Source organism: Erpetoichthys calabaricus, chromosome 2 (genome assembly GCF_900747795.2).
Source record: "Erpetoichthys calabaricus chromosome 2, fErpCal1.3, whole genome shotgun sequence".
NCBI lineage: Eukaryota > Metazoa > Chordata > Cladistia > Polypteriformes > Polypteridae > Erpetoichthys > Erpetoichthys calabaricus.
In genome coordinates this window covers 173,820,876-173,839,704 of record NC_041395.2, presented here as the reverse complement: position 1 = coordinate 173,839,704, position 18,829 = coordinate 173,820,876, and the positions used below count along the sequence as shown (strand labels likewise).

Genomic DNA, 18,829 nt, shown 5'->3' with positions numbered 1-18,829 from the left:
GATTACCTAAAGTTCATTTTTAGCAATAAGTCTCATGTTTCCTTTTTGGATGATGGCCATTGCATCTTCAGATTTGCATATTGTGAAAGTACAGACAATGGTTCAAATCATACAAGAATCTTGAAATAAACTGGCATTTCCTATGGCAGGACAAATTTCCAGGTGACATTGAAATTTCCTGCCAGGAATCAAATGACCTTTCCCTGTTCACTTACCTGCACCTCTGTCCTAAAGGTCAACACCCAGTCCCACAAGACTTACCCCACCAAAAATGCTTACAGATCATCAGCATCCTTCAAATGTCATCTTTGTTCATGCATAATAATATGATAGGCAGTATGCTGTTTTTTCCAGATACAAACAGTTCATTTCCGACACTATGCCGAGCTATACACCGTCCTGGAAGGAGCATTCAATGAATGGTTGATTGGATGTGTCAAATCTAACAATTTTCATACATCTTTGATGATACACCATGATACAAAATTTATTGCATCCCCAGCTAAGAGCTTTTACCTATTACTAATGGTCCGGGTGTCTAGCTCTATTCTATGATAATTAACTGTACCATTGTTAAGATTTGGAGAACATTACTTTCTCATACGTCATCTGTTATTTTTACTGAATTTCAATGAAATTACACCAGTGCCACTGGTTTCAACTTTTTTTTTCCCAACAGAAAGGTTACACACATAGACAGGCAGCCACATATTGGGTCACTCACTGAGGATACTAATGTCTGCCATTCATTCAAAGGTGTCATTACAAGATCATAAGAGATTACTTGGTCAAAGGGTCTGTGATGCCAATTATTAAAACACAAGAGCAAGAAATTAAAATTAAAATATACAAAGTGATGTATATGTTAGGTCTTTCCTATAGGTTATTTAATGTGGGATGGAATCATTGTGCCTACAAGATCCTGTTTTAATATGACTGCTGTCTTAGTTAAGCCATGAATCCCAACAGGGCTTATACACTATCATACCAAGTCAAGAAGGGTTTTTCTGTTTCAAAGGCATGAGTTGGTTTTCTGGCTAATAACTGCACTGGTGGATACAATACTTAACTTTTATGACCATTTGTTCCTGTATTCATAAAAAAATGTGTAAAGTTAATAGAAAATGTTATAAGAAACTTCTAAGAATTAAAAGCAATGGCAAGGAATGCAAACCTTTCTATATTTTTTAGAAAAGTTAAAGATACAATTAACTAGTTCTTAGCAAAAAGATGGCAATTCTTTCAAAGAAGTTCAAGTTAAAGTAAGAAAAATGTGCCACAGATCATGGAAGTGTATGGATTAAAACCTACAGCCATTGTATTTTTCCCAAAAAAGCTTGATAAGCACTGGTCTAGATGACATTCTGTTTAAGAAACTAGCTGATGCATATACAGTAAGTAGCAAAATTGCCATGGAAAAAAGCCTGTAATAGCCAACAGAAAATATGCTTACTGTAAGATGCAGGGGTAAAGACAGCTACACCAGGGAAACCTTGGAGTTAAGGAGATTGTAACAGCAACAAATGTTTGGTGTTCAATACTCACCTCTACCAGTGCTGTAGTGCTGTAGTTTGTCACTGTAAACTGCTTCTTTGCTGTAAGCCCTTTTCCTACAATAACAGGGAGTGAAAATTACCAAAAAGGCAGATTAGTAATTGAACGTATGACATTTTTCTAAAGAAGATCAATTTTCCATTGTAATCCACTTGATAGAGATTAATAATTTGCCAACTGTCCATGTGAAAAAATAACATTGGTACTAGCCCAATTTCCATCATAAATACTTTATGATACTAAGAAGGTGGGCAGATCAATGACTGTGTAAATCCCTAATAAATATACAGTATTTTACAAGTTAGCAAAACAGAGTTTCTGAGAAAAACAAAAAATAAGCCATTATTTCATTTCCTCATTTGGATGATGCCTTTATCCAATGCGACTTACATTTATGATACAATGATTACATTTCTTTTGGTTTTCCAAAGTCAAGTGACTTACTCATGGTCACACAGTGTTGGTAGTGGGATTTTAACCCTCAACCTTAGGGTTTGAAGGCCAAAGCCTTAACCAATATACCACACTGCCTACCTACATATTACATATTATATAGCATTTTTCTATTGTGAGCACCATCTCAAATAACTTTGCAAATAAGCAACTTGCTCATTTTTTCATAAAGTGAGTTGAAGGCAATTACTGAACCAGCCACCTTGTGGTTTAGAGTCCAGTTACTTATCTGTAATGACAAACTTCCATGAAATGGGCAGGTATATGTAAAATGATAGGAAACCCACAGGGTATTTTGTCTGTGTTCCCCATGTCACAGGTTTTAAACATTTTAACAAGATCATGTATGCCTTATGCCCAAAGTCACAACTTAATAATAAAAAGGAAATAACTATTGAAACTGGAACATTCATAAAGTTATTTTCCTAAATCTTATGACAATCTAAACAAAAATAAAGGTCGTTAGAATTATTGATTGCCTAAATTATAGAAAAAGTCAAATAATTTTACATTAAAAAGCTGTATCACATATGTTTACTAAAATGAATTAAGAATAACTCCATTATTCTGTGCAAGGCCTTTAACTTAAAATACTGCTCTCTCTGTCAACCATAATGCTTATGGGTACACCTTTGAACTGCAAATTTAATGTTCATAAGGTATGATTCCCATCCCTTTATCTAAATTTATTAATATATATTATTTCCAAGATTCTCTAGGCAATGACAATAGAATCCGGACACTTTTAGCGATTAGGATTATTTTTCAAATGCAAATTTGCCACTTCTTTTTAACCTGTTTTGACAGCCACAGAAGTCATACTCAAATTGTAAAGCATGTGTTTGGTAAGGCAACCAGAGTCTAAATTCTTTACATCTACCATAACAAGCATACACATTGTGACCAATGAGAATCTATTGTACAAAAAAAGAAAAAAAAAAAAAAAGGCATCGCATTGGTGATTTTATTTATTGTATATCATAGATGGATAGATGACAAAGAAGCTGATAATTAATACAAAAAGCCTTAAAAGAGGTAGTTCATTTTACTTTTTGAAAGCCTTTTCTTTCTTTTTCTTTTTTTGTGCAAAGTACAGTTAATTGCTGCAACCCTTCAATCTTAAATACCATAGCATCTGTTATGTAATCAACTGATGCATGTGCATTGATATTCTAGGGTCACTTAACAAGAAAAGTGACCCTACAACCAAAAAGTAATATGAAAACAGAAAGCCATCATTAGCAAAGCAAAGAATGAAAACAATTAATACAATTAATTTTCAAGGAAACAAAATATGAAAAATGATCTAAAAGGAGCAAAAATTACATTTTAACTAGCACACAATCCTAACAGCAAGCTTCTTTTTAGTTCTGTAGCTTTTGATGTTGGAAAAACATTAAGAAGATATAACCTTCACTTCAAAGTTGATAGATTTTGTTTTCATTTTTTCTGTTATTTCTTGACTATCCAATTCATTTTTTGCTGTATTGTGCAAACACAAAAATTAAAAATTAAAGATCTTCTTTGCATTCAATGACATTTTAAGTTTAAAGTTTAAGGTAATGTTGTAAAGCTCCAGGATAATGCATCTCACGTCACACACCATGCATGAATGCAGTCAAATTAGAAACTGACAGGCTGAGCTGGACTGAACAGTGTGTTCTCTTTATAGATTTTTCTTATGTTTTTATTAACACACTAGGAGGGCTTTTAAATATCAGCTCAGGTCTATCTAAGAATCAGAAGAAGATTAGAAAATTAACAAACTTTACAGAGCTAGGCATGCTTTTCTTTAGATCACTTCCTAGAAAACAGAAATAGAATAAGTCTTTTGAGTTGTGTGGAGACAATTTATTTTTCATTTCTTTGTTTTGGTGTAAAAATACTATGTTCTAACTACAGTTTGTGAGGTACTCTTTTATTGTAATTCCAATTTTATATAATAAAGTGCAACCTATAAATTTTGGGATTTACACAACATAATTAAACACTGCAAAAGAAGAAAACATAATACAGAAAATAAAATATAACAACATGAAACACCCACCATTTACACAGATGACTGCTAAATATAAGAAGGTCATGACATTAAAAGATAGTTACCTGCTACACACAATAGAAATGGCAACCAAAGACACAATGAACACCACGCCGGCAGCAGCTGAACCTGCAATCAATGGGAGCTGCTCTCGAAGTTCTGATTTGTAGTCATCTGTGAAAGTAGAGAAGAATAGTAATGTAAAAGAAGAAAGTTCTAGATGTGGTTAGACACAACTCACTCAGAAGTAAGCAACTGGATGTTTGAAGTAGTTTCATAAAGAAATTCCCTTTACATACTGAAAGGTGAAAGTTACTCTGAATCAAATCAGGGGCATGGCTGATGATAGAACCATTCAAAGAGAAATTTGTAATTTTGTAATAAGAAATCCTCAAAAAAAGTGAAGCAGGAAAAGTTTGGTAAACTTTGTGGTGCTGAGCATTTCCTTGCAGGTTTGTTTTGAACACAGATGTCCTCTTAGATTTTTCATTTGTGAATGATACAATATAATACACATCTCTTCAAGCTTGCTTCCTGGCTTGGGCCAATAACGCAAGACAGAGTCTAGCTCCTTATGTTCCTTTAATGGACAAAGTAAACTTGGAAAATTGATAAATGGCATGACAGCCTAGAAAAACTAAACGAATCAGAAATGCAAACAAAAAAAAAAAAAGATTTTACAATTATCTTGCAATAAGAAGTCAAGCGAAATGACACCTTTTTTGGCTAACTGAACAACGTGCAAGTCGATTCATGTTAGCCAACAAATGGTGTCATTTTGCTTGACTTCTCATTGCATCCATAATGGCTGACATGGTACAACACCCTACCTACTACAATTATCTTGTTGTTACATTAATATGTAGTTTTAAACATTTTTGCTTTAAAAATTACATTATAATAAATCAATTATAAGTCAGTCAGACCATCAATTGCTATATTGTATTCAAATCAAATCCAACATTTCCACTTCATTCCCGCCTATCTACACATCAGGAAAAAGATGCAAATGGTATATAACCAGGGATTATGAATGCATCTTAGTGTACCTCAAAAGATTACATATGGATCACTTTGGTGGACTGCTATATAAATAATTACAATAATCCAAGCAAGAAAGGATAAAAATATTAACTAGTATTTTAGCAGCAGTAAAACTATGTTCGGAGTCAAACAACAAATTCAGTATAAGCACAGAGGAGTCAAAATTGAATTTTATTATTACCAAAGATTAAATTATTGTCAGATAGGGCTTTCATATTTTTATATAATCCTACACATAACACCTGAGATTTGTCTACATTGAAATGCAAAAATATTTTGAGCTTATCCAAGAGTGAATTCATTAAAGCAATCTGAAAGTTTTCCAAAATAAATGAAAGCATCTTTATTGATTGCCATTTAAAGCTGAACAACCTGCATTATGAATAATATTCCCAGGACAACTGATGTAAAACCACTGACAGAAATTCATTAGAAAACATCTCTAAAATCTCTAAAGGTTCTAATCTTAAGAACCTTCCATGTGTTAAAAGTTGTTTAGTGTAGGGGAGTATATGATCTAGTGGCCATGTTTAATTTCTTTAAGATTATATCGCATAGTTCCATTATATGTACAGTATATCTGCAACAAACAGTTAAAACTGGACAAGTTATTTGAAGAGTGATATGTCTATTATAAAAAAAAATCCTGGAGAGAAACAGTAGTGGCATTGAGACGTGATGTTCACGTTAAGATCACGGAAGACAGTTAAAAGACCCGCGAGGACCTTACACATGAGACATTGTGCCAAGAGATTGACCCAGGACCGTCTCACGATGACGTAGAACATGAGATTCTTGCAAGACACGCCCTATTTACATTCTATCAAATAAGACAATGGGGCAGCAAAACATTCAGTCTTATGAAGGATTTGAGCACACACAGATTCAGGGTCTCAGTGCATATAAAGCATATAACGACAATACGTCATACATGAAACGTCGATGACTAAGTGAAGAAGAAAGCAGCGTGGAGAAAAGAGACTCAAAAGCGTTGAAGAGAAAAAGAAAAAATAATCTAGGTGCAAATTCAGAAAATAAGGCAAGTAAAATTATCAGCCCATAACAAGTGGAACTGAAACAAAGCACGTCCAATCGGGCTCAGAATTAAAAGACAGAGTAAAAGACAAAATAGAACTTCATAAAGACGTTCACAAGAGTTGGTGCTATACACATGCAGAGCAGATTATGAAAGCAGTGGAATTTGAAAGGCTCCAAAAAAAAAACGTATGCGCAATACAAATGTGGAGAAAGTTAAAGAATATGAAAGTAGGAAAATTAGAAAGTATAAAAAAAAGAAAGTAAAGATCGCAGTAGTGCAAACAAACGGAAACTATTACTTGAAAAAGGGAAAATAGTTACCACAGACCAGGTGTCATTGAAAAAAAAGCAGGACAAAGCGAGGTCAGAAATAAAAGACAGAGTAGAAAACAAAGTAAAACATCATAAAGAGGTTACAAAACAAAAGGGCCAAACATATGCAGAGCAGGTTAGAGATAATGAAAACTGGAATTCAAAAGACTCAAAAAAAACGTAGGCGTGCTACACATGCAGAGCAATATACAGAATATGAAAGCAGAAAAAAAACGACAGTGGCAAAAAAAGAAAGTAAACAACGCATTAGCGCAAAAAAAGAGAAATTATTATTCGGAGAATTAACTAAAAGGCGATTAGAGATCGAATATATGGGCACAGGTGATATGTCAGAAGTATGTAAATATTGTAAGGCTTTGAAGTTTAAGTCAGAGAATTTCAAAAACGTGTTTTACCTCACATGCATTTATTGGTTACTTTGCAAAAAAATTATTAACTGCTGATGATGTAGATTGCTTTGTCTGTGCTGAAATTCCAAACAGAGAAAACTATTCTGAATTATGGTACAAAGTCATTAAACACATGTCTCACTGACCTCATTTAAAAGATTCAGCATATTGGGACTCGAAAGATTCCAAATATTGTTTTTACATAAGTTCTGAAATAAAAGTGAAACTATTGAAATAGCAACAATTCAAAGAAAAAAAAATCTTAAAAGTGTGTATCCGGAAAACCAAACACGGGGGTTGGCGAGCAAAGCAAGCAGGGGGCGAAACCTTTGATATAATCTTAATTTTTAACAATACTAATTCCTCCAGGTCATCTGAGATAGAGACCTGTCAGACTGATAGCATCTTATTTAATACTTTCCATCAGATTGGTAAATTTTCATTCTGAATTAGTCATTAACCTGCTGTCAATCAAGGATCCTATGTATGTAACTGTTGCAAAACAGCTATTAAAGTGGACTGCAAGTTGATGTGCACAGCTGTTCACATGAAATAACATGCTCTTATTCAAGTTCATCTCGAACCCTGAAATTTTATGAAACACCTTTAAATAGTTTAGTAAATGTGGATGAGATTAGTATGGATCAGTAATGTAAAACATCATACTACCTGCATAAAGAGGTTGTTTTTATTCAAGTGTTTCCCTCACCATTTCACAAATCTCTGAATTTCCACAGGAATAGATGGCAAGGTGATTAATAATAATGACAAATAAAAACAGTGACAAAGGAAATCCTTGCTTGGCTCCACGTTATTATTCTAAAACAAATGGAATGCCATAAGCAGAAGTGAAAATAGTCTCCATAGTTAAATATTTTCATATAGAAAAAACAAGCACAAATAAAATCCTTGTGCCTGTTGGAATTTTTTGAGTAATACTGAGTAAAATTAAAGATGTTATTTCTACACTGTTATAAAATGAGTTTTAAGAATTGCTTCATATGGTAGAAATACCTAATAAGTAGAACAAATGGACAGTAAATGGTCCATGTAAAATTAACTCTGTAAGCCCTCCTTAGCTCAACCCCATGCACAAGTCTGTAAGGCAAAGTCAGAATTAAGCTACAACACTACATCAAAGAAAAGTATATTTCTAATTGGCTGGTAGCATGGGTTAAGAAAGGGATGATTCTATCAAGCAAACTTTCAAAATTGAAGTAGTACATTGGGTAAAAAACACATCAGAGTTTATTAATACCTTAATATATTTCCACAAAAAATCACAAAGGCAGAAGTCACTAGCATCAGTGATAGTTCATAAAGTTAGATTGTGAACCACTTCATAGGCAAAAAATGAAGAATTTAGATCATTATGGTAAGAAAGGAGCAACCTAGTTTATCTCTGGAATAAAAGGCATATATTACTGTGACAAGCTTAGAAAGTTATGTTTTTAAATTTAAATGCCAGAGGTCCTCATAGTTCTAAAAAAAGCATCCATTATACTTTAAATTGTGAATTAAATGTTATAGGCTACGAAGCAAAATTAAGAGAAAGTGAATTATAGATATAAAGTAGCCCACAAGCTGCTTTTTCACACTAAACCATTATCAAAAACTAGCAGGTTATGTAACTGAAGAAGAGATTCTGGCAGCTTTTAGAACCTGAGTGATTGAGATATTGAGATAACCAAGAAAGTTTATTTATTTAAATATGAAGTTCTGTTAAAAATGTTACACCATATGTGTTGAAGGTTTTGGTTTGTTTTACAAGGTGTTTTACAAGTAAATCATATAATAGTTTGGACTTTTCATGTTGCCAATTTGGAATATGAATTAGCTTAACACCACAAAGCAAAGAAATACAGTAAATGTATGAGAGAGTTTCAAGTATTCACAACTACTTTAGCTGTTTTAAATACATAAAATGTATATGAAGCATTACCTAATTAACATTTCCAGTTAGATTAAGCTAAATCTTGATAGCAACTGAGGAAGACATATGTAGAATTAAGGTGCTTCAGTCTTTCCAAATAATAAAATATGGTGCTAATAGAACCATAAGAAACATGTCACTTATGTATTAATAAATAAGGAGGTATTAAGCTAACTGAACAAATGTAATCTAATACAGACACTAAGCTGTAAGAGTGTATTCCTGTATGATAAATGTACTAAACTAACTTTTAAGGTAGCTTTTGATATTGTATAACCAATTATGTGGGATGATCATTATGTACGAAATGTAAGCTATAATAAGATTCTTAAATTGTAACTGCCACATAGCCGTTGAAGTATTGTAACCCTGATGGTGCAGAAAGAATGAGGAAATGAGTATTGTCTAAATCTGCTTAGGTTGCACTCATCCTGTGACAGTTAGCTGGGAGATCGCTGCAGTTGCTCTTGTGTGTGTTGATGCTCACAAGGGCTATTGCTTAAGACTGTGAATGTGCTAATAACTCTTTTAACTGTTAGAAACACTGTGTGTGCTCCTGTATGTTCAAATCCAGGGTGTGACCACAAGCTATAACAATCTATGTATGACCTCAAAATGAACTGCTACGTTTTTTCTTTCTTCTTCTTGGGTATTAATGGAAGTCTCGGCTTCCTACTATGGGGGGTGACAGTTTGTAGCACACTGGAACGTGACAGGGTCTGGAGGCTGCAGGCAGGCTGCTGGCAGACAGAGTCTGTAGCCTCCTCTCACCAAGAATAAAGAAATGGATTTTTATTTTATATTGGTGCCAATTTCCTTGTCGTTCCCGACTTTCAGCGTCCACACAACTAAATTAGAATACAACTAGGACTGAAAGTAGCTGGGTGGCAAGTTTAGCGTAAATACTGTGATGTTCTACACAGGGACTGCATTAAGCACAGCGGGCACGAATGGTATAATTGTTAGTGGAAGCTAAAAAGCTACACATCACCTGAAGGTAATTTTAGTAGACTAATCTTTGCCAAGATCTACAAAGAATACAAGTAGATGATGCCAGATGGATTAATTATCAGACTGTCCATAGAGCTAATATGCCTTTTCTGGGACACATTTTCTCTGTATAACATAATATAGTATTAATGCTATTGCAGAAAATGCAGAAAAAAGCCATTTAGACTTTTTATTTCTACTTATTTTAAGTATTAGAGGAGCTTGAAGGAACTGAATCACACAATTTATGATATGAGAAAAGGAAATATGGCAAAGCTATACATGGAATAGATAAATATGATGCCATCACTTAACTGGTTGTTGTAAAGCAAACTGAAAACAATATTATGATGTATAGATGGAGCAGATTACACATCAACACAACATAAACTATTCAATATAAAATTCTGCTGTCATAATTAATACTGTATTATTTACTTACACTTAAGACATTATGTTACTTTAATTGATTTTGAAAATAATTAACATTTATTACACTCTCTTTCTTGACATTTGGCTTAGTTATTTATATTTGAAGTTTGAGAGGTAAATTAAGCAATGCCATTGAAGTGTAAACCACCGGCAGTGCCAGAAATCTACAGCTGCTGTCATATGAATTGAGTTTATACTGAACAGGCTAAATATTTTTAACTGCAAGACTTTCCGTTTGCTACTAAATGATCCACTGCATTTAAGTTTGTTGAGGTAATAGATAATTTTCAAGATTGTTTTTGTATGTGCATCTATTTCAGTTACAGACATTGGGCAAGTAGCAGTTTTCCTAGTTTACAATCTGTGTTTTCCCACTCTACACCCTCACCCTGGCTGCTGCTTGCACAATTATGAGGCTATAAATACTAGGTCAGCCTAATGATGAATGAACACAAGACCACTGCACACAGTTACTTTTCTCCTAGTATCTATGCAAAGTCTTAACTGCAAACAGGTGATTCATCTTTATCCATTTCATTGTACCATGCTTCACATTGCTGCACTTTTGACAGGCAAACTGGTAGCAATAAAGTGTCAATGTAAGCTATGCAAAGAAGATTACTTGGGAATACCTACCTGTAATCGAGTCTTATGCAAATGAATTATCCAGATATGAATGACTTGGGAAGTGGGGTTTCAGAATGTAAATCACCACATATTTCTAAATAATGCACCAGAAATACAGAATTCACTAAAATCTGACTTCCTTTATCATGCAAAAAAAAAAAACTCAAAAAAGAAAAAAATAATCATCTCTCAATAATTTATGGAATTGTTCAGTAACCCAAATAACTGCACGTCCATAGACATGAAATGTCAGAAAAGGTCAATTACTGTGGAAATGAATTTGAAATTATATCACAATTTGTCACAGTCAATGGCCTCAAGGGAGTTCGACTTATTTGGCAGCCACCTCTTAAAATGGAATGTACATAGATAATTCACAACAAGCTAATGTCCCAAAAGATGCTAATGCAATCAACAACAGTAAGACAGGAAGACACACATGCAAGCATGATGTCTTGTAGCACCTCTAGCAAAACATATGTTCTTTTGTATTTTTGAGGGCAGCATAATTCCCTTCTATTACACTTTCTATGCAAGTAAAAATTATTTTTAAGCACACATGACCTTGAAGTTCACAGAGGTTTTCTGTTCTGGTTGAATAACTAATACTTAGAAAACCATGACAAAGATTTTTTGGAAACAATTAATTATTAAACACATATAGTAGATCTATTATCAATGAATAATGTTCTATATTTGCAATCTGAATTGTTTGACATTAGGAACACTAGCTATTCATTGTTTTGCCTAGTTGGATAAATGGCAAAGTAAACATTCTTTTTCGGACCAGGAAATGGAAGAAGCCCAAAGTGTAGTTATGGACAAAATTAAAGTCAGAAATTCAGAAAGAACAAAACCAAAAGTAATCTAATATACTAATTTAGTGGTATGCCAGATGTACTCAATACCAGGTAATAATGAGAATCAATCAAAAGCAATTCATTAACATGAAATCTTTCAGCTCTGTTTGGCTATATTAGGTTCTCAGTTGTTTCTTTTTTTTTTATCAGATTTGATAAGCACACACATCATAGGAAACCAGGGTTCCAAAAAAATGTTTGATGGATTTATAGTTTGATTCTATCCAAAGATTTCTTCCTCTTTCAGACTACACACTTACTTTAAAACTGATTTAGTGTCATGCATTTTCTTGTCTTGTAAATGAGTGTAAAGAGATGCTGGCTACTGCTTATCTTTCTAAAAGGAACTCCCTAGTTCCATATCCTCATAAGAGAAGCCTGACAGAGATTACATTCATACATTTAAATATACATCTCCCATGATTAAAATATTGCAATGCCTACTGAGATGGGAGAGACTGACACCGATACACTCCAAAGAATAATCAGGCCTGAATCCTCAGACAAACAGGTATATTTATTTTACTTCATAAAGAAGAGCTGGCAAATCACTAAACCCTACATTTCCTAAGCTAACATCCCCACTTCTCAAATCCCCTTGTCCCCTCTCAATGCTAAGTTGTTTTTATGGCTGACTGTACTCTGTCACGCACCTGCCGACCTGTGACCACTTTGACACAATCCACTTTCTCCCACATGTGAATCCTCAGATCTTCTGAGTCCTATCTTCTTGTCCCTTCCTTTGCACATTTCAGCAGCTGATGGTCCTCCTAATTCAGGCTTTTTCCCAGCCTGGAACATTGCACTGTCAGACCGCCAGGTAACAAACAGAATTTTAAATCTTCCAGAATCTGATTTTGGCATATTAAATTTTGCCCTAACAGCAAATGAATGCAGCAACTTCTATCAATGATACTACTGAGGGTGCTGAAAGATTCAAGAACACTCTGTTGTCATATGTGTCAGAGATCATTAATTTTTCTAATATGGATGAGCCAACAACCCAACATGCTGATTTTTCCAACTATAATTATAGCTATTAAAGTGATACTGGCGCATATAAGGTGCATGGATGGAATACAGAATATCAAAATTTGCACCTTTTGTAAAATATGCAGTTGCATCAGGTTGATTAATTTTGGGTAGTGTGGTTTCAAATATGTAGCATGCATTCTCCTGTTTCAAAGGTGGCTGTCTATTTCTCACACTGCTGATTCTGGATATTTGTTTGTTGTTTATCCATTAGCTTTGTTGCAACTTGTAAAAAAATGAATTTGAATGGCAGTAAAGATTAATGTGGGATGAAAGGCAAATTTGAATAGTTGTCTCATTAAATTAGAAAATGTCTATTTATACAACTCAGAGTATGGCAGTTCTTAGTGTACATACACATGTGCTAACCTACCATTACAGCAAACCCTAAGAAGTGGCTACCTTGATTGAAGACAAATTCACTCATGGATTCAGAAGCTGGAAGCACATTGTGTAAATGAAAATTGATTTAAAAGTAGGCATTTAGTTGATTTTCATGAAATGTCCTGGAGGGATAAAATCCTAATTTTGGAAATGCAGATGCTATATTAAAAAGTATGCTGCAATCTGCCTTAGTTACATATTTTATTGTTTGAAGGGACTGCAATGAACTATAAATTAACTCTTTTTGGACTCTTTTATACAGATCAGTGCTGTTTTACATATATGCATTCTTTCTTTTTTATTTGTCTAAGTGTATAATCTTAATTTATAATGGCCAGATAATTTATAACCTAACAATAAAAGAAACTGGAGACAGCAAGACACTACACAGATAAAATACTAGGCTCAAAGCTTTTGGGCAGATCTGTCCATCACAAGAATAGTTAGAGAATCATCAGTGTGTAACATGATGAGGTTTTGAACCCCACAAGGCTTTTTGTAGAATGCATCTTAGAGACTGGAGAACAACGTCAGAGACAGAGATATGTCAGAAAAAGAGGTATTATATCTAGACCTCAGTGAATGCAATTCATGCATACTCTTTTGACATTGCTACTAATCTTCAGTAAGCTTTCTGACTTTAAAGCAAAGGCACATTTATGTTTTGGACTGTATCTACCGATTATAAAATCTCTAGGCTTTGTTACTGATTTATATTTTCCATAATATTTTAAAAAATCTTTTGCTTTTAAATTTCTGTTTATTCGTCTTTATATCTAGAGTGACTGAAGTAGTAAAAAAAATACAGGATGCCTTGTGTGGGGGTGGTTGAATTTTCTTTTCCTATTGGGTTAGCAGGCTGAGGGAGATGTTTCTAAAGGGTGGATATCACATTGAGTTTAAAGTTGGTAAGTGGTTTCAACTAAGGTGCATTAGCTAGCCTCCATGTGTCAAGGTTATTTTTGGGCATGAACATGTGTAATCCTTTAGGTCCAGTTTATATCTTTGGATATGGTGAGGATATGTCATCCTTTATGTGTCTAAATTATTCTTAGGACCTTAGGTCTAGATTATATCTGGGGACATCAGTGTGTTGGTAATACTTAAACTAGTGAGTCCCTATATGTAGGCATCACTCATAATCAGTGCCTGTATAAATAGTTTGTGTAACTTTTTGTATGTGTGAAGTTTAAGGTGTGAGAGTAGACCAATCCAACAACGAACTTTCCACATTAAAGCAAAGTCTCCTAAGAAAAAAAAGTCTGCTCTCTACTATATAAGAAGTCCTCTCTTATATAGTTTCTCTGTATTATGAGACCAGTCCAACCTGTGATTGATGTTGAAACATAAGTACTTGGAGAAATGTATCACCTCCACATCCACCTTGCCTAATTAAGCAAACTACATCCAGATGGTGCATATTGTATTCTTTATAGGAGTTCTTTTTAATAAAATGTTTGGTCATTTATGACACTTCACATTCAAATTGTATTAAGGTGCAGTTACAACCATTTCCACCAAAACACACATAACTTGTTTTGCCATCCATATGTGTAGCATCTTTAAATATCCCTTGGAGAAAGCCAGAGTGAATAACCAAAAAATTGAAGGTGTGGCTATAAATGAAAATGTAATACCTCATTCTCTGCTGCTAATTGTTTTAACATTGATCGTGCTTTGGCACAGCTCCAGCTCATGTTTTCTCCCTGTACTAAGCTGATTGCAGTCACACCAGTATTTAAGCTGCATGGCTTTCTTACAGATCTTCAGTATGCCACATGCTAATTAACAGCAAGTTTATACCTGCTTTATAGAATCCAAGAAGCCTCACAAAAAAGAAAGGATAAAAGTCATGCAATGCTTTTCAAAAGTAGCAGTTTTTGAGACTGCACAAAAAAATAACAGATTTCTCTTCTCACTAAGCTATTCATGCAACAGTAAGGGGACATCCAAACTTAATACACGTGAGCCTGTCTTACTGTTTTTGCTATTTCGTTTTGAAAAACCTTTTATCTTGATACATACAATCCCATTTGTTGGCTGATGTGGTTAGCTTGTGACTCAAATGCTTAATCTAGCACTTTCGCTAATCAAATGTGTGTGCTAAATTAATACCAATGCATTCAATTGAGCACTACATTGAACAAAAGATGTAGACAGAGTCTAACAAAAAGGTCCAGTCTCGTTTTTGAAGTATATACCCTGCTGATATTAAGAGGTGATTGCACGGGACACCACAACACTTTGCCGATTTGTTAAATGAATGAGTCCTACTGACAATAATCTACTCTCAATTGCAAAATTTCTAATATTTTTATGCTGAAAAATAAACTTGTGGGCTCTGCATGGAGTTTGCATGTTCTCCCCGTGTCTGCGTGGGTTTCCTCCCACAGTCCAAAGACATGCAGGTTAGGTGCAATGGTGATTCTAAATTGGCCCTAGTGTGTGCTTGGTGTGTGGATGTGTGTGTGTGTGTGTGTGTGTCCTGCGGTGGGTTGGTGCCCTGCCCGGGACTGGTTCCTGCCTTGCACCCTGTGTTGGCTGGGATTGGCTCCAGCAGACCCCCATGACCCTGTGTTCGGATTCAGCATGTTGGAAAATGGATGGAAAATAAACTTGTAAGGCAGTTAAGCACTTTAAAATTAACACATTCATGTTTCCAAACCAAATTAAATAGTCTTTGAAGATGTAAAAGTCTGTAACCTTATTAATAATTGCAAAGGAAAATGCCCTTAAACAGATATTTATTTTAGCAACACTAACTTCAATTGCCCATTCATTTTTGACCCGCTTAATCCCAGTTAGGGTGGCAAGAGTGCATTTGTCTCAGGTGCTGGACAACAACAGTCAAACAAAAAAAAAAAAAACCTGCTCCAATTAGAGGCCAGTCTGTATTGTCATAGAAACATTTAATACACCCCATCCCAAAATTGTTACCTTGGCATGGTGGAGGGGCTTGTGTGCCTCAGCAATATTTGGAGTTACATGTTTAACACAGAATTCACCATGGCAAACTGGTATAAGGAAAGGGATTAGACAAAGAACAGTTCAAAAATACAACTTCCATGCCAGTTCCAAATAAACCTAAGGACATCCCCCATGGAGATTTTTGTATCCAAATTCAAAAGAATACTGTTTCGTCTCATTAGCACATCATAATTGGTCAAGAACTGATTTTATTATTTTACAGATAATAACTTAGTACCCGGTATTAAATCTTGCAAATATAAAACTATTCAATTCCACCCGTTGGGGTGCAAACGTTAACATTATTCAAAGTTATTGTCTGTTTTTACCTGCATTTTTATTACACTTTAATTTAATATTGTTTTTGTATCAGTATGCTGCTGCTGGAGTATGTGAATTTCCCCTTGGGATTAATAAAGTATCTATCTATCTATCTATCTATCTATCTATCTATCTATCTATCTATCTATCTATCTATCTATCTATCTATCTATCTATCTATCTATCTATCTATCTATCTATCTATCTATCTATCTATCTATCTATCTATCTATCTATCTATCTATCTATTGTTATCTTTGATCATGCTCCTCTTGTTTTGGAAATCAAATTATTATGCTGAATAAATCCAACAAATAACTACAGACTTAACTCATTAACACTAGCTGATGAGTACTTTGTAAGATTTATATTTAAACAGTTGATATTTTTTTGAGACCAATGCTTCCCCAGACATTTCTGTAGAAACACTTTGAGAAACACTGAATGCAGTATGCTTCATATAAAAATAAATTATAAACTAGAGGGGCACCAGAGCTGATTACTGTGATTTCTAGAACTGATCAGGTAAATGCTAGAATGCCTAGTGAGTCAGATGATAGGAATATGTTGGCTCAGAATTTAATCTATAGACTACAAAAGAAACACAACTTATCTTTAAGACCATCCATCCATCCATCCATTTTCCAACCCGCTGAATCCGAACACAGGGTCACGGGGGTCTGCTGGAGCCAATCCCAGCCAACACAGGGCACAAGGCAGGAAACAATCCTGGGCAGGGTGCCAACCCACCGCAGGACACACACAAACACACCCACACACCAAGCACACACTAGGGCCAATTTAGAATCACCAATCCACCTAACCTGCATGTCTTTGGAATGTGGGAGGAAATCGGAGCACCCGGAGGAAACCGACGCAGACACGGGGAGAACATGCAACCTCCACGCAGGGAGGACCCGGGAATCGAACCCAGGTCCCCAGATCTCCCAACTGCGAGGCAGCAGCGCTACCCACTGCGTCACCGTGCCGCCCTATCTTTAAGTCACATCACCATTATTGAACATAGTGAAATGGGCAATAAGATTTTAGAAAAACATATACTGTATAAACAGAAAGTGTGGAATGCAACAATAGAAATCAATAATGCAACAGGATAAAAATTAGGGAGGAGATTTAGGGAGAAATAACTAATTAAGGCATTTAAAGAATACAATTAGTCCTTATATTCCTCACAATGTAAAGAAGGTAGAAGGTAGGGCTCAATCCAAATACTTCTTTTTTTTTTTTTTTGCTAAAATGCATTAAAAGAGCATGATAAACCTCTAAGGCTCTCTGATATTAAAGATGCGATTAACTCAATTTGTTTCACTCAATTGTAATATCATTTATCTGAAACTCAAAACAACCACACATAAAAGGTAACAGTACAGAGATCTACAGCAGAAGGTAACATGACACTACCTAAATTTCATTTCTATTACTGGGCTGCAAATATTTGCAGTAGAATATTTTGGAATTGTTAAAATTCCATGAAACTCTCTTATTTAGTTAGCAAGGGGAAGGAAATTATGTTGTAAACCTCCTTTGTATACTCTGCGCTGTGTTTCAGTCAAAACTAATTTTCATCAATTTACTAGCTACCAGTGGGTTCACCATTTGCTATTGATACAGAATTATTGTAGAGCACATTTAAAAGCAGAAAAGCTCTTATCTGTTGTTTCCATACATGATAATCAGTTATTTCAGCCCTATTTAACCTATGTAGTATTCAATCTATTTAAGATGCTAGGGACTGTGAAATTTAGAGGTCTTTATATTGATGATGTTTTTACATCTTTTGAACTATCAAGTTTCCAGTTTAATCCATCAACACCAACACATTTTATTCTCTATACAAATTAGAAACTATATTAAAAGCAACCTGCCTAACGTCACTCAGGTTTACCTCTTTCTGTACCTGAAATGATACTGGCTAGTATGGATCCAGAATCAGGCAGCATCTCCAGTAAAATATTTTAAGGAACTTAACCCTTAATGATTGGAAAGAAATCTCTCAATAAAAATTTTATGACAATTGGTTATCTGTCTCACAATGTGGACAAGGTGAAAGAGAAGACTGTTGATTTCAGGAAGCCTCATTGCTGTCCATATCCCACTGCACATCGAGGGCTTTTTGGTGCCCCAAAGCACCAAATTCCTTAGTGTACACCTGGCAGCTGATCATACTCGGTCAATTAAAACTACCTCCATACTAAAAAGGTGGAGCAGCATCTCCACTTCCCTTTGGCAACTGAAGAAGGTAGGCCTACCTCTCCCCATTCTCACCACATTCTACAGGCACACCATTGAGAGCACTCTCGCCAGCTGCATTACTGTCTGGACTGGGAACTGTGCACACAGCAGAAAAGATCACTGGGAACTTTTCAAAACACAACAGTAGATGAACACAATAATATTTTCAGGAAACTCCAGT

At 34.8% G+C, this 18,829-nt stretch overlaps 1 protein-coding gene across 2 annotated transcripts in view; it reads right to left on the bottom strand.

Moving 5' to 3' along the window:
* Positions 1-18,829, bottom strand: part of LOC114646558 (ephrin type-B receptor 1) — a 703,356-nt gene that overhangs the window by 122,698 nt on the left and 561,829 nt on the right. For both annotated transcript variants that reach the window (XM_028794808.2, XM_028794809.2), the window contains 2 exons: positions 4,111-4,219; positions 1,546-1,610 (listed from right to left, as the gene is read on the bottom strand). In XM_028794808.2, the coding sequence (XP_028650641.1) occupies positions 1,546-1,610; positions 4,111-4,219 (174 nt within the window). The remainder of the gene's footprint in view (positions 1-1,545; positions 1,611-4,110; positions 4,220-18,829) is intronic.